Below are 25490 nucleotides of genomic sequence, written 5' to 3'. Positions count from 1 at the left end.
ATGGATGGTTGGTACAACTTGTAACTTGTTGCTATATTGAAAGTGAAAGGTGTATTTGTATAACCAGATCAGTACAATTCTTTGCATAAATTTAAACAAACACTGATTAAATTTCAACATCAAAATTTGAGTGAGTGAGTGAGTATGGTTTTACGCTGCTTTTAGCAATATTCCAGCAATATCACAGCGGGGGAACCAGAAATGGGCTTCACACATTTTACCCATGTCGGAAATCGAACCCGGGTCTTCGGCGCGACGAGCGAACGCTTTAACCACTAGGCTCTCCGACCGCCTTCAAAATTTGATGTGAATGTAACATTATGTGAGAGATGTATCATAGTGCCGCCAACCCTTAAACCCAGGTGTGTGTAGCCGCTGGCCATGTCGCCTGGGCTGTAAATTGCTGGGAAGAGTTGTGTCCCTTAGGCGTGCCATGATCTTATGTTCCTGTGTGCGAATCGCAGATTCTCCCTAATTATGAATGTTGGTCCTTTGGCTTTTCACCACCAGACATGTCCTAGTGTACATTTAACGTCAACGCCAGAGAATAACCAGTCTTGATTATGATTGGGTGTGAAAGGCAAACTGGCCGTTAAAGTTTTATGAATGGAGCACTGAAGATCAGTGAGTTCACAGAAAGGGTAGGCACCTGCCACCCACACAATTTGCATAAAAGTATGTATTTGTTGCCTGACAGAGCAGTCCTCCTTTAATGCGACGGCGACAAGTAAACAGACCAGACACACAAGTGTTGGAAAAGCGTGAGTGAGTGAGTTTGATTTTACGCTGCTTTTAGCAATATTCCAGCAATATCACGGCAGGGGACACCAGAAATGGGCTTCACAGATTTTACCCATGTCGGTAATCGAACCCGGGTTTTCAGCGTGACGAGCGAACGCTTTAACCACCAGACTACCCGACCGCCCCTGTTGGAAAAGAAACCCAGTCACACCAGATAGCGTAATCCACTCACACTCTAAGAAGTCAACAACTAAAATATGCACCAGATAGGGACGTCCTTCCACATTAAACTGAGTCGCAGTTATATAAATAGCATACTGTTCAAAGCTGCACTGAACCCAAATCCACTGTTCGCATTGTCTTCCAACAATACACACCCCTAAGATTTTGATCCCAATTTTGATACGCGACAAGAGGCAATAAAAGAACTCTCGGCTGATATCCCAACTAAACTTCAAGCGGTAAACTAGCTATGTGACCCCGGTTGCTTAAGCCTGCTTTATGGCTATCAATGACATATGTATGGCACGCTCCAACAGATATGAAAGAACACCCTCACCCCATGCAATCATTTTAACTAGGCAACTGCATAGTTTGTTGTGTCAGTTGACTGCCAAGGCGTGACATCGGTTGATTGGTGAGATCTACGCCAGAAGTAATCGATTGGACTTATTGATAATCAATAACGACCTGCATTTGGAATTTGTGACAAGGCAAGTGAATAACGGGACCAGGAAGTCACAACAGTGAGTATCCATGATGTTCAATCTTTGTACAGCAGTAGACGACTACTGACAACACAAGAGGAATATATGCTTGCATATGACGCACAACATGAGAGGATATAGTATTTTGACCAGAGGTGGTAACTACAAGATCATCAATAATAACAGTAAACATTCCCGAGACCATGCAGTTGTGTTTGTTTACTTAGCAACACGTTTGTGTGTGTGTATGCGTTAATATATTCAGACCATACTAGATCATGGTGTACATTGAAGTGATGCGTTTATGTTGCATCAATTATATCGATTCATGTATTAATGATTGTTTTTGTTCATTAGAAAATGGATGAAGATACGTGGATCAGAACAAATATCCGACAAAGAAAATGTACAGTGTTTTCTCGGTAAGTCTTTAATCTGGTGCATTGTCAGTGTTTTCTCGGTAAGTCTTAAATCTAGTGCATTGTCAGTGTTTTCTTGGTAAGTCTTTAATCTCGTGCATGTAGATCTACAGCTGCATTGTCAGTATTTCCTAGGTAAGTCTTTAATCTCGTGCATGTAGATCTACAGCTGCATTGTCAGTGTTTCCTAGGTAAGTCTTTAATCTCGTGCATGTAGATCTACAGCTGCATTGTCAGGATTTTCTCGGTAAGTCTTTAAACTAGTGCATTGTCAGTGTTTTCTTGGTAAGTCTTTAATCTCGTGCATGTAGATCTACAGCTGCATTGTCAGGGTTTTCTCGGTAAGTCTTTAAACTAGTGCATTGTCAGTGTTTTCTTGGTAAGTCTTTAATCTCGTGCATGTAGATCTACAGCTGCATTGTCAGTATTTCCTAGGTAAGTCTTTAATCTCATGCATGTAGATCTACAGCTGCATTGTCAGTATTTCCTAGGTAAGTCTTTAAACTAGTGCATTGTCAGTGTTTTCTTGGTAAGTCTCTAAACTAGTGCATTGTCAGTGTTCTTGGTAAGTCTTTAATCTCGTGCATGTAAATCTATAGCCGACATTGTCAGTGTTTCCTAGGTAAGTCTTTAATCTCGTGCATGTAGATCTACAGCTGCATTGTCAGTGTTTCCTAGGTAAGTCTTTAATCTCATGCATGTAGATCTACAGCTGCATTGTCAGTGTTTTCTTGGTAAGTCTTTAATCTCATGCATGTAGATCTACAGCTGCATTGTCAGTATTTCCTAGGTAAGTCTTTAATCTCGTGCATGTAAATCTACAGCTGCATTGTCAGCGTTCTTCATCGTCATGTGTTAGTGAGCCTATCACCACTGGACGGGACTACACGAATGGACTCACACATTGTACCCATGTCGGAAATCGAACCCAGGTCTTCAACGTGACTAAGCTAACAAACAGGTTACCCTGCCGTTCCCGTTGATAGGATTGAAGTTGAAAGATGCTGTCTGTGCATATATGAATATTTGCGGTGGTGCGCATTTTCTGTTCCCAATATATGGTAATGAACGTGCACACTGTATAAAACACTTTTTCGATATTGAAATATTTAATATTTTCACATTCAATGACGTTATCTAAAAAGGACATCTTCCCGAGACTGCTGAAACTGCTTATCACAACCAAAGCAGGACGTTGTCATTCGCTGTCTGAGTATAGTGTTCTTTTGTATGTGAGTCACTAGAGTAAACAAAGATTTGAACAGCGGACTCGGTGATAAAGTACACAAAGACGTTTAGATGAATAACGAGGTGTCTTCTCCCTACGTTCTAGACCTGACACATGTCAGTATAACTTTACATTAAGCTATCTATCTACGAAAGCAACACAACGGTGTTCCTTAACAACGGTCGTGTTTAAGTAGAGGTGAGGTGAAATGGGGTTTAATAAAGCGTGCGTTTTGTACTGCTCCGGATTTATACCGGTTGCATAGTGCCAACCCACAGGGATACCGTGCCGCAACTTAACCTGGATACACAGCTTACTGAATCCGATCGACCACACCTTGTTTCATCCCCTTGATGCCAGGCAGGGTGACAAGTCTTTTGTCATGACGCGACCAGAGCATCGAACCACCAACATTATGCTCATCAGGCAGACTATGCTAAATTGACACAACAACATGTTTTACATGTGTGACTGCGTGTGACTGTTAGTCAAAACGCTGCACAGACGTGCCACTGCCATACGACGGCCCACAGGTTTTTGACCGCACAATCAAGTACCAGTGAACCAGACAATACCTCCATTTCTGTTTACACCAGGTTTGACACACAGGCATAGGAGCTAATGTCACTGATGAACAGTCGTACTATTTTCATTCATTACTTCTATCGATATAATTAATAACTCTGTATCAATGTGAACTGTTGATATTTTAAGTTGTCACCAGGCTATGAACAGTTGCTATGCATCAATAGTACGGTGAGTCGTTTCACCATATACATCAATATAATATATGATTCGGAATTTTACTGTTTATCTTTCAATAAATGATGATTTACGTGTTGTAACGGTTATATTGCACTGATACATACTTCCTACCTGCTGCCATCTGTGTCATGCTCATCAGAATATATTTATACATCCGATGCGGAACCAGAATAGTCGAGGACACACCAATAATATATATACTCACCGCCAAAGGAAAAGCGAACTATTGAAACATATGGAGATATTTTCATTATGAAGATATGTTTCCAATGTGTACCAAGTAGTGACCAAACTAACAATCAGTCAAGTGTTACCACGGAGCCTCTTGATTCTTATCACGATCTGCTGCACGTGATTTCCAAATTTTACGTGCTAATCCTGCATGAGACAAATGATGTATCTCGAGTCAAAGCAAATGTAAGGTTACAAATCAGAAAACTGCAATAATGCAATGAGGCCACGCGAACTGTCGACCTGATTGGCAGTTATCATTATACAGGTATTACTATTCCTGGACAAACACGTGCATCTCGTGTGTACAATCAGTAACCACAAATTACACAGATTAACATTAAAAGAAAATGCTATCATTACAAAAAAGGAAGCTGCAAATATCGTAGAAAGTTGAAAGTCACATTCATGTGTATCAAACACATTTGGGAAGTCAAAGCGTTTTCGGTTCGTAGAAATGTGAAGGGACACTATCAGCTGGACATCAGTGACATCAGGTAGGTGTATGACAATTGAATCCTTGGGTCGACCATTCCGTCTGATGAGTGAACTAACGTGATATTAAGTTCAACTACACAAATAATATTTTCCGTTTGTCCGTATGTGGGTTACCAAGTCTTGTTCTAGCTAATACATTGTTTCATAAAGACAGTATTTTGTCACATTTGAAACGCAGACAATTCTTTTTTGCTTACTAGGAAATACAGAAACTATCAAAGATATAAACATTCTGTGATTCCTTGCCAACTGACATAACTAACAACAATTTCGGTATCGCCTTATCGCAGATTACAGAGGAAAGCTTCCTGCAAATGTTGGCGCAGTGAGAGTGAACACCAGGACCCCGATTCAATAAATGACGAGGACTGGTCAACATCGCGGAACACAGCATCTGAAACTTGCAGGAACTATGGAAAGATATACTTCGGCGAAGAAGGCAAGACTTCACGGGTGCGTTAATACAACTTGTCACCTTATGTTATGGATGGATAGTATTCCACATGCACTATGGAACGCTATATAAGTGACACCATCTCTAAAACAATATTTGATACAACTCTACATGTCGTATCGGATGGCGTCAATTCGGATGGCATCAACTGTTAAGGCGTAATTCAAAGTAGATAGGTACAATGAGCACCAAGGACCGAGAAAATGTTTAAACAAACAGCCAGATCACAGCTACAGGTTCATGTCTCCATACAAAAATACAGCATCTGTTCAGATTACTTAAAGATGTCCTTCCTTCACTACAAACAGGGGATAGGTGTGCCCCACCAGGTGCCATGTTAGGGAAAATACCTTGTACCATTAGACACAATTACAAAGCGAGTGTTTGTTTTCCTGTTTTCGGCGATTCCGATTGATTGATCAAAATTGAATGTATGCAATATTTGAAACAATATATAAAAACAGTATCGTGAACTCCGATGTAGTGGACTGTCAAAATGATTACGAGTGCACCAGTTGTGAACTAATAAAATAAATTCTTCAAAGGAGAATATTCTATTGCAGCATAACGTAATGTCACCATTCTTAACATGATACTACGCTACATGATTTTATACACTCGTTGACTTTTATCCTTCGATTAATGCAAAAGCAAAGTGAAAAACAATCCTTAAACATAGTGTATAAAGATTAAACTTGAAGACTTTAGTTTAGTCCATTACAAAAAATAATAAAGGAGCTGCAAGTAAAGTTAAGTTAAAGTTAAGTGTTTCCAAAATGTGCTTTTGTTTTACAGTATGTTCGTATCGATGTTGAGAGTGATATGTCGATCGTTGAGCATCTCTTGCTGGAGGTATGGAGACTGCCTAAGCCAAAGTGGATGTTCTCTGTCATAGGAGATAAACATGAACAAGCGGATGCAAAGGAGAAGGAAATTAGGTTCCAGCTGAAATGCTTAATGAAGTCGTTTTCCAATGGACAAAGTAAGATTCATGTAAACAGCATTAGATAACAGATAAGGTATCTTATATATAATTTCCACTGTGATATGTTTTGTAACATACCGTATTCATGATTGCCGTAAGAATTGTAACGAATATAAACATGTACATAATCATAATTATCTTGTACATATCACCCATTTTTTTGTCAGATATTTGGATTACAACCGAAGGCATAAATTATGGGATTGCAAAAATGGTTGGAGATTATATCAGAGATGAGCCTTCTAAATACATAACACCTGTCGGAGTGTATGCGTGGGCAGGAGTTGACGACGAAGTTATTAAAGAACTTGAAACCGAGCAGGTATACACTTCAATACTTCAAAACGACTTATAAATTATCTTTTATATTCATGTATCGTATGGTCTTTTGATCTTGATGACGTTGGACAAGAGAGTCGTTAATGAACGCAAATAGTAAAAACAGGTTTGATCAAAAGGATAATAACTTAAATTAAACGGTTTGAAAATATTTATTGAAACGTATGAAAGGTTATTATTTACAGATGAAACCCCATTCAGCAATATTACATCTTTATTGAAAATCAACCTGTACATTGAATCTGGACAAGTTAGACCAGTGGTAAACAGACTGAGAACGCATTGCAACCAACCGATCTCTGTTTTGGTATCCTCCTAAAAAAAGGATCACAGCTAATAATCATCTGCCTCGGACCTCAGAGGATAAATCTTGTGAACAATTATGTAGTGATGGATTTGGGGAGTCCCTTGAGACACATGTTTTAGACTAAACACATTGGCAATGAGTTTCATGTTAAAAATTTGATATAGCCTCAATTACCAGAGAAGAAACAAGGAAACAGACCCAGTGCTCTGTACAAGCATCACCTCCTGGTGGATGACGGATCTCTTAATCCGTCACATGTTCACAAGTCGTTCCAAGATTTTAGAATGAGATTAGAAACATCAATGACAAAGCATTCAGAAGGTGATTACAACGAAATGATGACCTGTTGCAACAAATGTAAATGTTTCAAAATATTAATTACGAACCATACCATAAATTAAATGATTACTTTCTTTAAATAATTAACATTATCAGAGAAATAGAAACATACAATGATTACATCCGTTAACAAATTTAATGTGATATAATATATTATGCAAACTGTAAATTTGGATAACTGATTTATCAAGGAACATCCTCTATACCATTGGTGGCCGTGTTGTATTGTGGATGGGCTTACGTTCTCGATGGAGTCCAGTCTGCAATAGAAAACAACGTCCCTGTGGTTGTATTGAAGGTAAATTGAAATTAGAATAGGATATTGCTTTAACTGTATAAGAGTATTAATAACATGCCTCATATCGTATATGATGGCAATTATTGCCGAAAATGACAGTGAAATCACATGTTCGTTTGTTTGTTGTTTAACGCTCAGGAATGTCTGGAACATTGACATCATGAGCATCGCTCTACGCAATTGGACATGATGACGTGCATCAACCAATTCAGCGCGCCTGACCATCCGATCCTGTTAGTCGCCTCTTATGACAAACACAGTCGCCTTTTACGTTAAGCATAGGTTTCCGAAGACCTATTCTAACATGGATCTTCACGGGTGTTGAATCACATGTGTTAAGATAACGATGACATTTTTCAAGTGGTCATTATTTGCTCGTAATAAGCATGAAGCCATACATCAGTTTACTTGTTTAAATAAAGCGACAAACCCTTTCCATGTCCAATAGAAATAGCTGCATAAAGCAGAGACGATAGTACGTTTGCTATTATATCATGGGCATGTGTTTATGAATCACTATCAAATAGTAATGATACCAGGTGTTTACGAAAAGTTGAGCATATCGTGCCCCACCGATGGCACCCGTCACAAATATATACAAGGACAAGTAAAATGTTCATCTGAAAAAAACACGGTAACATATGGTACAAGTCAAAATAGTGAATTGCACCAGACATCATATTTGTCACTGTTTCGACAAATTTGGAAATGTCCCCCACATGTCTGTCATAAAACGTTTCGAAAGCTTTACTAAGGCCTTGAATGTTGTAACCTTGATCAAACAACCTCAGACCAAGAGTCGTATGACGCTCTTTGAAATCTTGGAAGAAAGGGCTTGTATCTCAAAAGTTGTGAAATGTAAACACCAAAGGCTTGAGCTGCTGGAATATTGCTCGACATGAAGGGAAAGTTGACCATTGGAAATTTGAAGTCATCAGTCTTGTCATACAGTCTTGTGAAGAGCGTTTTGTCACTCTGAATCTTTATGCATAGATCTAAATATGAAACAGATGAGGTGGTCTCACTGGTCTCCAATATTTCTAGTTCAGGTGGGTAAACCAGTGGAAGAGAAATGGCTATTTGATTGTCATTGAACGATATCAGATCATCGATATACCTAGGCTTAAGGTAACTCCTTGGCCAGTTGACCTTGTTTGGACTTTGTCAGTCCAAGCAGAAATTCCAATTCATATGCATAAAGAAACGGATCAGCAAGAAGGGGACACATTTGGTGCCCATGGGGATGCTTACTTCTTGCCTAAATGTCTTACCCTCACATTTTGCATAGATGTTATCAACGAGGAGGTCATTAAGTAACCCTTTGTCTTCTGAATATCTATGTATATACTTGTACACTACGAAGGGTTATACTGTTCACAATGGAATTTGTTCATTTTTCTTCGCATATGTGGCTAACAACCGTCATTATCTGTTTTATCAGGGAACAGGTGGTATGGCTGATGTTTTCGCCAGTGTATTTATAAACTCCAAAGAGGACAGGACTAGTTCCTCTGGTGACAGTGAAAAGGAATGGTGAGTTGTTTACTGACCCAAATGTAGAAACACATCTCACATGATGTTATGATGTATGTAGAAGTAGAACATTCGTTCCACAAAGTGTCTATGTTAAGATTATGAATAAAGTAATTCCATCATCTATAAAAACAGAGCCTATTGTTCTAGTATAATCATATTATATGTATGTATGAGAATATATTTGAGCAAGATAATTGATTTGCCTCTATTTTCCAATGTATACAATGTGAACAGGACGGGCACAGTGATTGATGACGTGTTACGCGACCGCGTAAAGGAGGAGTTTACCAAAGTTCACGAGCAAATAGACGAAGCTGGCCAGTACAAAATCCTACAGTGCCTACAGAAAAGAGAGCTCATCACGGTTGTGCACATTGATGAAAAGGAAACCACTTTGGTTAATGCAGTCATACAGGCACTTCTTAAAAGTAAGTACATTCTCAACGATTAAATGCAGTCATACAGGCACTTCTTAAAAGTAAGTACATGCTCAACGATAAAATGCAGTCATACAGGCACTTCTTAAAAGTAAGTACATTCTAAACGATTAAATGCAGTCCTACAGGCACTTCTTAAAAGTAAGTACATGCTCAACGATTAAATGCAGTCATACAGGCACTTCTTAAAAGTAAGTACATGCTCAACGATTAAATACAGTCATACAGGCACTTCTTAAAAGTAGGTACAGGCTCACCGACTAAATGCAGTCCTACAGGCACTTCTTAAAAGTAAGTACATGCTCAACGATTAAATGCAGTCATACAGGCACTTCTTAAAAGTAGGTGCATGCTCACCGACTAAATGCAGTCCTACAGGCACTTCTTAAAAGTAAGTACATGCTCAACGATTAAATGCAGTCATACAGGCACCTCTTAAAAGTAAGTACATGCTCAACGATTAACGGTGTGAGGCTTACGATAATTCCCGCTCCATTCACATTACCTACTCATTATTGAAACACCAACAAAAGAATCATGAAAAGTTGAATCCCTTCAAATCATTTCTCTGCACGTATCGCATGATTAAACTGAATATAGCTAACGTGTAAGACCTACAATGTACGTCACTGTGCGCTTTCCTTCATATGACAGAAATACTGTTCAGAGCGCGGCGTCAAACCAAACTCACTATCACGTATCGCCGTTCTTGGCCGACAACACATGCATATTTTTTATCATTCATATCTCACCAAACCTGAATTTGAGGTGAGATGAGGTGAAATGGGGTTTAACGTAGCGTTCATGATTATTGCACTTATGTAGCTACGTGCATGCACGTGTATGTGTGTGTGTGTGTGTGTATGTGTGTGTGTGTGGCTGCTTGTACTTGTCTTGATTCATGCCGATTTTCTAGTTCTAGCCCGTTGAAATGCCATGGAGTAGTTTAACAAGAATACCCCACTCAGACAGTGTTTGTTTTAGCCCCTTTATTCGGAGCGCCAGCCAGGATAGCAACAAGTACCATCATTAACGTGTTTTGGTATGAGGCGGCCAAAGATCGAACCCCAGACCTTCCGCTCTCCGGGCAGGCGCTCTACCATCAGACCATGAAGGCGGTCCATGCTGAATTTGAACGGTGCATTTTGTCAAGACGACAATGACTTTGAGTCTGGAAATGAAAGCAGGCTCAGAGCCAAGTTATTGAAATTGTGAACTGTATTTTAAGTATGTGAGATCACAACGCTGTGTTATTCAATTTCAGGTAAAACTGTTCCTGACGTGCTGCAGATTCTGGACTACTATATGCCGGCGAGGTTGTTTGACGGGGAAGGGGCTGCTGCTGCAGCTCTCAACATCCAGGAACAGAGGAGACATCTCAGTGGTAAACTCCACGTGTGGATATTTAGCCTTGTTGGCAATTTAGCAGAATGGCATTTATGGAAACGTTTCGCAGAATGGCATTTATGGAAACGTTTCGAAACCTATGTCCACAATCGTTACCCTTTTTGGCGTATTTATAAACGTATATTTTATAGTGTAAACACTCCTTGTCAGACACCAAAGCTGTCTGCTAGTGATGTCTGGTCTCAATGAGTGTTTGGTAAATCAAGTAAATAATTTTGACTGTTATCGACCAAACCTCGTAATTGTATCATGTAACTTTGAAAATTTTAGTTAACCAACAATTCATTTCTTTGTTTTAAGAGACAACAGGCATGTTCCTTCTTCAAGCGATGCTGATGGACGAGGCGGAGAGTGCACAATTCATCATAGACTATGATGGTGTGAACCTTAAAGATTTCTTCACTGAGACTGTGATCTCAGACTTGTGTAAAGTGACACACTGTCCACAGCCACTGGTAGGTACTTTATATATCAACGTGATAATTGTTCTTTTTTTATGTTGGTTTGAGCATTTAATTTATCAATCTTCTCATATGGTAAAAAGGCCATTAGCGAATACGGTATTTATTATTGTATAGGAAACCTCATACAATCCGTTTCCGCGATCCAGTGCTCCGTCGTATGGGCCCAAGGAGGATGTATTCAGACGTTTAATGATGTGGGCCGTGCAGACAGACCGACTGAAATGCGCTGCGCTGTTTTGGAAGAAAGGAACCGTAAGATAATTTACATCCATGAATGACTGAGTGAGCTAGGATTAACACCGATTGGAACAGTATTTCCGTTATACCATGGCAAGGCTGATACATTTAGGAATCCGGGAAAGAATCCCAGGGACCTTTGCTTGTCGTAAAAGGCGACTAAATGGATCGAGTGGTCAGGCTCGGAAGATTTGGTTGATTGCATGTCATTGTATCTCAATTGTGTGGATGCTCATGATGTCAATCACTGGATTGTCTGTTCCAGACTGTAATATTTACGACCACCGTCACATAGCTGGATTAGTACTAAGGATCTGGGAATGGAACCCAAATTTATAGAATCCTCATCAGTTAAAATGACGCATCTCTGCACGGCGATTTGGTGCCTGTGCCACCCATGCCCCAAAAGTATATGTAAATTATGTATTGTAGTAAGCTAACCTGTACACTTGTAAGTACATTTTGAAAGTGATGGAGTCATAATTTGAGCATGTCACCTATCTTCAGCACCTGCTGACATCGTCCCTGCTGGCGGCATTAGTCCTCAGGTCTCGGATGAGGGATGAAGAGAACATTGGCAGTCAGAAAACACTAGAAGCACAGGCAATGTAAGTTCGGCGTATTAAACCATTAAACATTTCTTGTTTTAAACACAAGGAGAGTAAGGTTTTATGTTTATGTATGTATTTGTTTCTTCTCGCCATGTTATGCAATATATCAGATTAACAAGGGGCACTGGGCTGTATGACTGAGACATCATGTCTGAAAGAAAAACATCACTGTATTATCAACGATTTGTTGGAACATGAGGGCTATCTACTGATGTAAATGTTACTGCTTAAAGTACTACTTATTATTTTACTTCGTAACAAACTTCATGGTAGTTACAGGGGGCACGGGTTGCCCAGTCGTCTAAGGCGCCGCGATTCGCTGTGCAGAGTTGCGTCCCTTGGGTACGCCAGAAAACTATGATTGTGGGTTCGAATCCCGCTTCGCCCCGATTATGTTTCTAGGTTTGTCAGCACCATACCCGTGCTTGTGGGTTTCACCGAAGTGGTAAACATCTGAGACCTGCATCACTTCGGGCTTTCCTCCCACATTAAGCTGACACGCCGTGATATAACTGGAATACTGTTAAAAGCGGCGTTAAACCCAACTCACTCATGGTAGTTACAGTGCTCAAAAGAAAGGTTTTTATCAACAGTCCTGAATAATAAACATAATACACCCAAGGTTATCGAAACAAAATACTTGTGATGACGTCTGCTGAAAGTGAAGGATCAATATTTGAATTAAAGACATAATTCCATAAGAATAGCAACGTTTACATAATCAAGGAAGGATTTGTTCCCACTATACAAGGGGATCGGTGACGTGCTTTACGTTGATGTTCGCTGCTGAAGCTTCGTCTGGTCCTGAGTTGATGTGTTAGAGGTCGCCGTGGACATTGCGCCGGCTACATATTTCTTTATTATGTATGACCGATATAAGGAACACCACACACTTCGGTCATCTGTTATATGTTTAGATTGTTTCAGAGCAGAGCAATCGGCCTCATGAATAAATGTTATGATGACCACAAAGAAAGGACCATGAAACTGATACAGTCACAGTTAGCAGACAACATATGGCAGCAGGATCTGATGAGATGTTCTTTGGCTGCTAACAACCGGAGAATATTTGCGACAGAAGCTTATCGGAAGTACACTGAGCGTGTGTGGTTTGGAAAAATTAACCCACCCATACAGGTGAGTTGCGTTATGCAACTGTTACATCAATAGAATATCTACTTTGGTACGTTGGGAGGTTAGTTTGTTGTATAACGACCCCTTCTGCAATATTCGAACTCTTTTAACGACGGCCTGTTGCTGATCAAATCAGGACCAGACATTTCAGTGATTGATATTATGTGCAAGGGTTCCCGCCGTCGGGTACGATGATATAAAGGAAGTCACCAAGTCTGACATCCGATCCATTAAGTTGCCTTTTACGACCAACACAGGTTCATGGAGACGAGTTCCTTCCTGGAAAACCCACGATCGTGTCAAGATGTCCTTTGGTTGGTTGGTTGTTTTGTTGTTTAACGCCGCACTAAGCAATATTCCAGCTATATGACGGCGGACTGTAAAATAATCGAGTCTGGAACAATCCAGTGATTGATATCATGAGCATCGATACACACAATTGCATCAACCAATTCAGTGAGCCTGACCGCCCAATCCAGTTAGTCGCCTCTTACGACAAGCATAGTCACCTTTTACAGCAAGCATGGGTTGCTGAAGATCTATTCTACCCCAGATCTTCACGGGTCACATGTCCTTTGGAATACAACACCTTGCAGGTTTCAAGCTATGATGTACCATGCTATTTAATTTACGACCACTTGAACTCGGTCTTGAACATGGTAATGCGGAGTGTTCATAGTGAAGTAGTACGCACTACTATTTCTATAAATTGTTCTTCGAACTGTTCACTGCATAGTACTTATCGCTGTAATGTTTATTAGGTACATGTGAAATAGTAACATTGTTTATCATAATTTACTTTTTCAAGAAAACATGTGTCATCTATTTTCAGGATAAATACAAAGAACTTAAGAAAATGACTATCAAGGAGTGAGTATTTCTTTTATGAAATTATGCATTTAATATAAACCTGGACTTAAGATTTTACAAACAAATCATGATACAATAATTCAGATGTGAAAACACAAATGACTTACTCCTTTCCAATATTTTTAGTGCATTTTTCATTTGTATTCATTTCAGGGATGGAACACGCTGTGCTCGCTTAGGACGACTTGCGATAGCACCAGTTACAACATATACTTTGAACTTGGTAACATACACACAATTATAAGAGCGTGAATGAGTGGTTGGTATCGATGTTACGCCGCTTTTAGCAGAAATTCCAAATCATCAAGACATGGAACCCAAGTGATATAAGGAATCGAACACGGTCTTTCGACGTGACGAGCGAACGCATTAACTTCTAGTCTACACCACCGCTCCCAAAATATAACGATATAATTGCAAAATGAAATAACACTTTCATAAAGAGACCTTACAGCACTACATTTTAATATGTTTAATAATCGAATGAATGAACACGTAAATGAATACAAACGAATTTTCAATCTCTGCAGCTGTTCTACGTTTGTTTCCTTGGACTCTTTGGCCACACATTGCTGTTTGAAATGAAGAAGGAATTTTCAGCCCTTGAAGGCATATTGGTCGGATGGTGGTTCACGTTTGTTTGGGAGGAAATCAGACAGGTTAATATGACGTTTGATACACAATTTCTAACGTAAAACTCTTTCAAATAAAAGCGATAAAATCCATTCCATAATCATAAGTCTCTGCTCAAAGCAAAGTCCATTGCACGATTCCAACTATATCACAAGCATGTAATTATTAATCACTTTCAAATAGTGATGATACCAGATGTTTGCGGACCTGTAAAGATCCGGGGTAGAACAGATCTTCAGCAACCCATGCTTGCCTTAAAAGGCGACTATGCTTGTCGTAAGAGGCGACTAACGCGATCGGGTGGTCATACTCGCTGACTTGGTTCATGCATGTCATCGATCCCAATTGCATGGATCGATGCTCATTATATCGATCACTGGATTGTCTGATCCAGACTTGATTATTTACAGACAGCCGTCATATAGCTGGAATATTGCTGAGTGTTGCGTTAAACAACAAACCTAACCTAACCAGATGTTTGCGAAGAAAATTAGCGTATCCTGCCCCGCAGGTATCACTCGTCCCAAAACAATACAAAGTTAAAGAAAAGAAAACCTATGACCCGGTTTGAAATCTTCGAAGAAACATCCTGCTTGATTGTACCTTGTTTGTAGTTTGCCAATCCCAGCAGCCATTCAGATTCATACGCATGAAGAAACAGATCAAGGAGGGGGTCACGATTGGTACCCATGGGCATGCCAACCCCTTGCCTAAATGTCCCACCCCAAAATTGCAAATTGATATCTATCTCAGTAAACTTTATGTGATTTCATCTCTGACAAATTGTCTGGAACCTTCGAAGAATGAGTGAGTTGGGTTTAACACCACTTTTAACAGTATTCCAGTTATGTCACGGCGTGTCAGCTTAATGTGGGGGGGAAAGCCCGAAGTAATGCAGATCTCAGACGTTTACCACTTCGGTGAAACACACGAGCACGGATATGGTGCTGACAAACCTAGAAACATAGTCTGAGAGAACCGGGATGAACCTTCGAAGATAGAGTTGGAGCTATATCTATCATGGTCACCGCGTTTTGCGACATGAGCCTTATGGGCCAAAACATGAAATTTCTCTTACTTTTGTTGTGTATAGAATTGAACCTGGCTCTTCTGAGATTCCAATAAAAGTCAAGCAAATCCTTTTTGAGAGTCCGTATGAAATTACTTTCTCATCTCAAATACTTCATGGAAGTATTTTAAAAAACGTATTAAGGGTCATGGTAACTCTTTGAGACAGGGTTTGGTGGTACATTGGTAGGCCCTGCAATACATGTATGCTGTATCCTCTTGTTCAGTCTGTGTTCTGCACTAACACAAACACTACGCAGTGTGAAATGGTGGCTAAAGAGTCAGCTTAAGTTAATGCATTGCTAATACTTTCAGATTGTAAAAATCAAACAGTCTGAACAGAACAAATGTCAGTGCTGCTGCAGGTGGAAACTCAGCGCAGATTTCAGCGGATACTTCTTTGATAACTACTGGAACATACTGGACTGTGTTTCCCTTGGGTTCTTCCTGATTGGTGCTGTACTGATGACCATCGTCCATCTCGACACCTCCAGAAACGATGTGTATGAAGCAGCTAGAGTCATACTGAGTCTCGACATCATGTTCTTTACCTGGAGAATACTTCAACATCTGGCGATATTCCGCATCATGGGTCCAGTACTTGAAATGATCTTTCAAATGGTAGGTAGAGTTTGACCATGCTCGGTACAAATAAAAGGACAAGAATTATGTCCTTAATGGTCAAATGTCTGTCTTGATATTCTTATCACATTGGCTGAGAGCTACATATCAGTATGTTTCAGAAATTAGATATTCGTGAAGTTAGTAATATGAAGGATGGGCAATTTTATTACTCAATAGTTATTGAGATGACACAAATATGTTAATTCTAGGCAAAGAGCTACAGTTGTTAGGTAATTGTTCTTCATTGCTATGTAGATCAAAGACCTGTTTCCGTTCCTGCTGATAATGTCGGTTTTCATCATATCGCAAGGCCTGGCCGCACACGCGCTTCTATATCCTAACCGTGACTGGTCCCCTGAAGCTTTGATTGACATTCCTAGAAGTGCCTTTTGGAACCTATTTGGGGAATTAGGGCTGGATGAAATTGAAGGTATAGTATGTAGATAACCTCACCCGAGTGTCATTTGATATCAAATATATCAACACGACTCGATAAAAGTGTAGAAGTTTTACCTACGAGTGTTGATATATTTGACATCAAGAGACACGAGGGTGAGATTCTGTTGATCGTGCAACTTCATTCATCCATTTTTTTCAGTTTATAAACTGATTTACACTATCCCTATGTTTTTAAACCAGTACCAGTATCCTTTTTAGGAGTATATGCTACAGATATACAGCAGCTAATCAATAACATATCAATGACTTTCCTAACATTTAGGGGGCAGTCGGGTAGCCTAGTGGTTAAAGCGTTCGCTCGTCAAGCCGATGACCCGGGTTCGATTCCTGACATGGGTACAATGTGTGAAGCCCATTTCTGATGTCCCCCGCCGTGATATTGCTGGAATATTGCTAAAAGCGGCGTAAAACCATACTCACTCACTCACTCCTAATATTTAGGCATGTAAATGTCATGCCAGATTATTTATAGACATGTATACAATGCAGAATCAGATATATTTGGTTGAATGACTTTCTGGTGTTGGCGTTCGATGATAAGTGCATGTCTACATACCTAAATCTGTGTCGTTTGTTCCCTTTTTGAAGATTGACAGAATGACTGGGATGTAAATCTTATGAAAGTGACACAAATCTATATATTCAGTTGCTGCCAGTATTGAATCTATGTAAACCTAGGCTAGAAAGTAAAACAAATCTAGTTCACACACTTGGTTCATCAGAATTATAAATTTCTTGGAATGTTCAGCAAGCGAAACCCAGGAAGAGTGTTCGTCTAACCCACTTCTCTTTGAAAACGACACACTGAATGAATGTCCATCCACCTTGGGGAAATATGCAGTTCCATTTCTTTTGGCACTGCACATGCTTCTACTGAATGTTCTCCTCCTCAACATCCTGATCGCAAGATTCAGGTAAGGTTATACATCTTCAGTTAGTTCCTCCTGAACACTGTGATATAAACCCTGATAGATATCCACACTCTAGGCCACTGAGAGGCTCAGGTAAATTATACAATGAAGGTCATATGATTGTTCTCTTCTAAACTCCATAAAAGCAACGTTTGGGTATATACATCCTCTTGAACACCATCCCCTTAAACACTCTGACAGCAAGGTTCTGGTCTAGTATTTTTATCATGATTGCAAATTCTCATTAACATTCTGGAAGCAAGAATCGGTGGGAGTGAAGACATCCTCTTTAGTTAAGATTCAGGTGAATAATGATGGAAGTGCTCTTCCCGAACCTCCTAAAAGCAGAATTCAGATGTAGTGTACTAACCCTCTTCAATACTATCTCCTTAGCAAGATTCAGGGCAGTATTTTCATCCAGGTGAATATTCTCCTCAACAATTTAATTCTCATCTTCAGCATGCATGTTTGTAGGAATAATGGAATTGATTGTTTGTTGTTAAGATCACGCAGATGTGGATAGATCCTTCAAGCAAACCATTAAGGTCTTGCCAGACTATCCGTCTTTGTAGATCAGTATACAGGAAGATCAATACAAAAACTTAACGAGATGCAGGTCGAAGGTGCCACTGGAGCACAAGTAAACAGATTAACAAACCGTACAAGTATGTTTAAGATGTGTAGCATAACATTGCATAAAATCAGCGTACCTGTTCATTCAAGGTTGAACATGCTCTCAACATCATAGAGGCGCTATTGTGGTGATATTGTGTTGTTCACAGCTTCACCTTTCAAAAGGTTCACGATCAGACTGAATGGCTGGCAGCGTGGCAAAAGGCGAAAGTTATACTGGAATACTACAGCAAACCCCCGGTACCCCCTCCTTTCAACGTCTTCTTTGACGTTGGCTACTTTCTCTATGTGTGTTGCAAGTCAGTGCAAGTGGCACCAAAAGAGGGTATGTATAGAAATGTTGGCTGAGGTGAAATGGGTTCAAACGGCGCGTTCACGATCATTGCACCTATGTGTGAGTGTTGGAGTGAGTATATATATATCACATGTTCATCAATAATGTAATGCGGAAAACGATTAAGTTTTGTTACACGTATTGGCGCACCCTTTGTGTGTGTGTGGTTGGGGACGGGGTGGCCGTTGTTGGTCAATGCACGTTGGGTGTAGTCATACCATGCGGCCGTTTAACATTGATACCCAAGCGCCAGGCAGGGTAACAACAAGTACATTCGCTTAACGTATTTTGGCATGGGGGATTGGGATCGAAGCACTGACCTTCCGCTCTCTGGGCAGAATCTCTATTCACTACACCAAGGAAGCGGTCAGAAATGTTGGGTATTTACAAGAAATCCCAAATGTACTTCATCGGGCAGTGAATTACAGACCTCGGGCTTCTACCCTTATATTAGTTGAAATGTTGATAGTTGATTCATACTCCCAGGTATGCTTTGTTTGGTTGATATATACATAGAAAACATATAACTTCGTAAGAAGACAAAATGAATTAGAATTATATTATCATCCAATTGTGTTTTACATTGCCAACTGCAAGTATCTAATTGTTTGGAAGGGTTATTGGTGGAAAAGGTGTGATATTTAGCATCGAAATAAGTGCATAGGTTTACTTCAATTAAATGACGGCAATAGTCATATTACAGGTTTGTTTTTAAGTATTGACCGAGAGTGTTAACATGTGCACTGATGAGGGCGCTACACTCGTACAAGCGTGATCAAGATACCGCTTCACAATTGTAATTTCAACTTCTTTTATGTAAACGTATGTGGTCGTGTGTGTAAAGAAATGTGCCATGGTATCGGTTTCTAACAGAAGATAAATAAGTTCACCTCAATCTTTCAGTGGGTTTAGCTTTTTAATGGTTTTGAAATGTACTATGTGTTATTCATTATATTGCCATTGTCTGTACATGTTTTTCGTACATGTTAAATGTTATCCTGTTTTCGAATGGTCAGGTTCACGCAGTTGGTGGATTAACTGTTTATTATGGACAGTTTAGGTAACAAGTATACATCAAGTATACATCAAGTAATTTTAATGTATTCTACAAACAACACCTTAATACAGGAAATACCAATGTATGGTGAGACCATATAGTGAACAACTACATTACCATAGTCTCTTTCTGACCAATAGGCATGTACCTAAGGAACGTCATTCTACTCGGAAACGTTTCTTTCAGCAAAGAATCAGGATGCAGAAATGGATTCTTGGGAGAGGTCCATGGGAGAATACTACCTGGCCACTGAGGAATTCAAATCAGGAAGCAAGCGAATGTCTCCACTCGGGTTTGTCATATATTATGGTTCTTGCTTAAGGAAACTGGAGTAAAATCTAATACTAGCAGAATGAAAAGATAGTTTGGTAAATTAGCTGACAATGTTTCAGTTGATTTGAAAAGACACATCTCTAACCTCATGTGAATAATGAGACGTTGCCAACATTTACGACAGTAATACCTGTCAGCACTTGTTAACATATACCTATAGGACAATGCTCTTGTATTAATTCCTGTTAAACATACTTAGCTATGACACATTGTATTTGAGAGCAGTAGAATTCAAGGTATAAAATAAGGGTATTTTAAAATAAAATCTATTTAGTTTAAAAGCACGTTGACCACACGAAAATTCAATTCGTATATCTTCGAAATGTAAACGATGTCAATGTTATTGAAATATATGCTAGTATGTACAAGCATGTGAAGTACCAAAGCTAAATGTTGTACATTTAGATTTTCTGCCAGAGTTTATAGAAAATACAAAATTTCAATATTACATTTACGTAACATTGAGAACCTTCCAGATGGTCTACCGACTATCATCCAGTGGTTGAAGTTAACAAACGCTATATAGAGAGCTTAAGAATAATAATTATTGAATTCAACAATTTCCATATCTTCCACTTCTTACCGTCGGCACCCATTTTGCAGATATTTTAGATCCTTGCTGAAAGTCTTCTAACATTGGCATCACTTCAGTAATCCCTGACACCTGAACCAAAGTTGCATTACACACTCATGACATTATGCCAGTAATGAAAACATATTCTATGCAAAAGTATTTAAAGAACTTAAAGTTCTCGACAACACATTTTCCAACATCCATTGTCATGACATAGGTACATCCTCCTGCGTGGTTTGGGAACTTACTGAAAGGGTAAACAGTCTCGTTTATACCCCATCTTCCCGTTCTTAAGGCGTTTATAGATATGTAAATATGTCCAAGAACTGACTTGACAGGTTGCAGTCTCTTTAATATTCTAACAAGAAGGTCAAACCTGTGAACGTGTCGTCATCCGCCTTAAAGACGTACTTCGTACGAGGAAGGTACTCCATAACGTAAGTCCAGATAAAACTTTCAGTGTTAGATTCCGATAAAGTTTGCTTTCTTTCTTGAGAACGGTGTCATATTTATGTGTACGTCCAAACAAAAAATATCATCTTTGCATTCACAGTAATATGTGTGACACTGCCATATGTTTGTCTAATAGCTTTCCTCCTTGCGCGTGCAATGGATAAAAACATGATATTATCAATATATGCATTGTAAATGTGTTGAACAACAAAATAAAAGTGTCCTCTGCAACGCGGACAAACAGTGTTTCGAGCCTCTTCTACTTCATATAGCCGGACTGAAAAAAACATTTAGTGTTGTTGTAGTCTTGATTTATCTAAACCGATTTAGTGTTGCTGTAGTCTTGATTTATCTAAACCGATTTAGTGTTGTTGTAGTCTTGATTTATCTAAACCGATTTAGTGTTGTTGTAGTCTTGATTTATCTAAACCGATTTAGTCTTGCTGTCGTCTTGATTTATCTAAACCGATTTAGTGTTGCTATAGTCTTGATTTATCTAAATATACTTTGATAAACATACATTGATTATCATCAACGCTAAAATCAGGTACATTTATACATCTAACAAGAAAATTACAGAAAATGGTTTGTGGATTTCGCATATAAGAACGAATAGAAAGAAGTTGTTTAGATATGCTACAAGAGTCTGCCATCGCAATTCATATAATCAAACCAGAAAACCATCGATTCACCTTTACCATAGTGATAAAGAACGCGTCGTTACCGTAGCTCTGACATGCAATTACAAACTAAAATGTGCAGTAAGTATAAATAAACAATTACTACAGAAACGCCAACTGTAAAACATTGCATGCATAGATTTGAAAGAATATGAAATGAACTTACGCTCTCAACATCATGAAATTATAGTAGGAGATGTCTTATATTTGCAACTTCAAGGGGTGCAGAGTTGCGTCCAATGGGCACGCCAGAAACCTATGATTGTGGGTTCGAATCCCGGTTCGCCCCGATTATGTTTCTAGGTTTGTCAGCTCCATACCCGTGCTCGTGGGTTTCACCGAAGTGGTAAACGTCTGAGACCTGCATGACTTCGGGCTTTCCTCCCATATTAAGCTGACACGCCGTGATATAACTGGAATACTGTTAAAAGCGGCGTTAAACCCAACTCACTCAGTCAATGCAACTTCAAAAACTATTGCCTCGCTTTCTTACAATGGAACATAAATACACATGTGTATAGGTCTACTATTGCCTATATTTCCACATATCTGCAACGCTGGCGACAGGCCAGCTGACGAAATCAATGAAATATGTTCATGGTAGCTATAGCTAGATCAATCAGTGATAACGAGTGCGAGAAGTCGAGGGCGAAAGAGAGTTCGATTTTCAACATGACCATAGTTTTGTGATTTCTATTCTGGCTGTAGCTATTGAGTAAGTGTGAAACTGTTGTCAGCCGCGGTCAATATTCCAGTTATATCATTGAGGCCTGCAAATAGACGAGTCGGTGTTTGCGAGCAAGAGTAAATACCACGCAGCTGAGTCCTCATAAGTCGGCTCTTAAAGGCATGTTGCCTGAAATCAATCTGACACGGAATTTGCATGGGGTCATGCTATAGTGGTACTATGAGTGGCTGAAACCACGATAGACTATGTTGATGGAGTTTGTTGATAATTATTGTTCAACATAATCCCCTCCGAGGTCCACACACTTCTGCCAACGATGCTGGAGTGTCTGGATCTCAATTGTGTAGAAGGCTCCCCCTGGTGGTGTACAACGTTCTCCAAAGCAGACATGACGTCTTCGTCGTTTGCATAATGCTTGCCAGACAGTTCTTTAAGTTCGAATATTTGAAAAAGGTAAATCAGTAGGTTGACAGTGAGCTAACATTTACCACCACATAAGTAACATAAAGATCGGATACGAAAACCTCGTGAATACATCGGTAGGAAAACAAGTTCAAGGTTTTCTGTGGCAATCAGAGAACGAAAGCTTCAAGGCAATTCATACTCGTGGAAGCGACACATTCATAGTGAACCCTGCTCACGAATCGTTGTCGACATACCAAAATAGTCCAACGCATGCTCTGCCCTGCTGGAAGCTCCCTCTGTCATTCAAACGAAAATGCATGGGGTTTTTTTAAAAAAAAGTTGAAAACTGGATTTTCTAAAAATATATAAACAGTATGCCAAAAAATGTTTAGTGCACTAACAGTAAATACGGTGTGTATAGGAATACGGTTACGTACTAAAGCTGTATCACATTGTTTTGTTTTTATCTATTTTCTACTGACAATACTCGTGCATCTTCCAAAACAATAGATAAAACATTGTTGTGGTAATAATTGAACTTTTTGTAGATAACATCATTATACCTACACCAATAAAATATTGATCCATTTGAAGTCGAACCGCATGTCAGGTCAACATATTTTCACTGTTTGACATTCTGCTTTTACCATAGCAAATCAAAACTGTGACGTCTTTGTATCAAATGTATTTGAAAGTATAAGAAAGTATTAATTTTGAAGCAATATACTAGCGTTATGTGATTCACACGTATACCAATTTTATTTATTATCGACAATATCAATAAATGATTTCGAGACTGCATTCCTTCTTTTCAGACAAAAGCCTGACAATAAAGAAGGCATGGCTAAGACGTTCAGAGCTGTTCCTGAACCGTCGAGGTGAGATTGTTATACCTTTTTTGTCGCGGGGCTTAAACACTCACGTCACACATTAATCAGGCAAATTACATACATAATAGTTGCAAACATGGCATCATTGCCTAACGTTTGTGCACTGACCGTCATGTGGCATATATGACCATATAATTGATCATAGCCGAAGCGTTGATAAAACTGAAATACTCTTTAAAACGGCGCAAGCCCGACTATTTTGATAATATTATTTTACATATGAATAATTTGTGTGGGTCATCTTTGAACCGCAAAAAGATCAAATAAGATTTTGTTTGACACAATTTATTTTTTCTGTTTGCAGTTCAAGTGAAGTAGCTTCGTCAAATAACGGAATGGACATATCAAAGTAAGCATTTCCGTATTTATGAAAAATCAAGACGATATTAATAAAAAATAATAGTTGTCTAACGTTTACAAAATACAATGTTTCCAGGGTAGAAGATCTTGTCGGTTCATTAAGGAAGCAAATACAGAACATGAAGTCTGACTTGAAGGAAGCAATAGCTACACAAGTCTGTAAGGAGATGAGACAAGTCCTGGAACAATATGGACCTCGTAGTACCGAGACACCCAGGAGAGATGTCCCTGAAAACCGTATTCTCGCACTGGATGATTATGATGGTCAAGAGGAAAACGCATAAGTGTACGAGGATGTATACGTACAGACATTTGCCTTTGCTCACCGCGCAGAGTGAAAGCGTATCCTGATGACTCGTTATTCACATGGTCGCAACAGTCTATGCGGATAGACAATCTGATGTTCAACGACAAAAGTGACTGTGATCAAATGGTTTTATTTATCACTGAATATTAGGTGTATATATACTCTTACAAAACGTAGGGGGTCATGAATGTAAATGTATAAAGAATTAAGATAAGTGAACACGACAAACATCCTATTCAAGAAAGTTTGTGTCTGTAAAAAAAACAACATATCCGAAAGCTTGGAGGTGTAGCGCCACACAAGTACGTAGGGTGTCATTCATGATGTTTACACTTTCAAGGAAGAAAAATCTTTGAAGACCATTTCTGTTAATCGTATGGATCCAGCTTATTATATGGTTGTGATTTACTTAATTCCATTCATTATTTGTGTATGAACCAGCGATGCGGTGTCTGCAGTGGCCAGTACTTTCAATGTTTCACAGTCTGTGGTTAGTATGGAACACGTACTAACAAACCAAAAAGATCGTCGCAGGTCAACGACAAGAGTACAGGATCTGAAACCAGACACTACTAAATCGGGATCAAACGGCAAATCAAATTGCTGCAAACTTTCATTAGACTACTGGAGTACGAATTGCGGATCAGATGGGCTCGACGGCCACGTGTTGTGCAGCCCCTTACAAATCTTTATAGTGCCAACAAACGTCAGCGCCGAAACTGGGGTAATCGTCGCTGGTCAAGTGTAATGTTTTCCGATGAGCCCCGATTCACTTTGTACTTCCTTGATAGGTGTGGTCGTGCCTGGCGACGTCGAGATGAACGTCAAGCCAATGTCAGCCCGAGAACTCGTGTCAGATTTGGCGGTGGATCAGTTATGGTGTGGGGGTGAGTGAGTGAATATGGTTTTACGCCGCTTTTAGAAATATTCCAGCAATATCACGGGGGCGGGGGGTGGCACCAGAAATGAGCTTCACACAGTTATGGTGTGGGGTGGCCTCACTGTGACTGACCGAACTATCTCCATATTGTGCAAGTAAGGGTCATTGGACAGTACTATCGCCACAACATACTG

General features: G+C 39.5%; 1 protein-coding gene across 1 annotated transcript; it reads left to right on the top strand.

Annotated features, from left to right (window-relative positions):
• The first annotated feature begins 1361 nt into the window (after positions 1-1361).
• On the top strand, positions 1362-24504 carry LOC139468441 (transient receptor potential cation channel subfamily M member 2-like). The gene is made up of 25 exons (XM_071250405.1): positions 1362-1487; positions 1806-1870; positions 4880-5042; positions 5839-6025; positions 6196-6350; positions 6839-6995; positions 7205-7311; positions 8753-8844; positions 9082-9275; positions 10549-10668; positions 10992-11146; positions 11270-11407; positions 11900-12000; positions 12921-13140; positions 13970-14007; positions 14161-14230; positions 14538-14666; positions 16024-16329; positions 16588-16762; positions 17540-17705; positions 18485-18660; positions 19913-20018; positions 23675-23737; positions 24054-24098; positions 24186-24504. Exons 2-25 carry the CDS (start codon positions 1809-1811, stop codon positions 24391-24393), a joined length of 3333 nt encoding a protein of 1110 aa, XP_071106506.1. The 5' UTR covers positions 1362-1487; positions 1806-1808; the 3' UTR covers positions 24394-24504.
• Positions 24505-25490: the final 986 nt, after the last annotated feature.

Source organism: Haliotis cracherodii, unplaced genomic scaffold (genome assembly GCF_022045235.1).
Source record: "Haliotis cracherodii isolate W230 unplaced genomic scaffold, xgHalCrac1.p SCAF_2, whole genome shotgun sequence".
Taxonomy (NCBI): Eukaryota; Metazoa; Mollusca; class Gastropoda; order Lepetellida; family Haliotidae; genus Haliotis; species Haliotis cracherodii.
This window is presented reverse-complemented; position numbering and strand designations above follow the sequence as displayed.

What these genes read in the sequence shown, in the direction of transcription:
- LOC139468441 (XM_071250405.1), top strand. Translation starts at nt 1,809, where the DNA reads ATGGATGAAGATACGTGGATCAGAACAAATATCCGACAAAGAAAATGT. An exon ending in ACACTAGAAGCACAGGCAAT is followed by an intron (nt 12,001 to 12,920) that starts GTAAGTTCGGCG and finishes TTATATGTTTAG; the next exon opens with ATTGTTTCAGAGCAGAGCAA. An exon ending in AAGAAAATGACTATCAAGGA is followed by an intron (nt 14,008 to 14,160) that starts GTGAGTATTTCT and finishes TATTCATTTCAG; the next exon opens with GGATGGAACACGCTGTGCTC.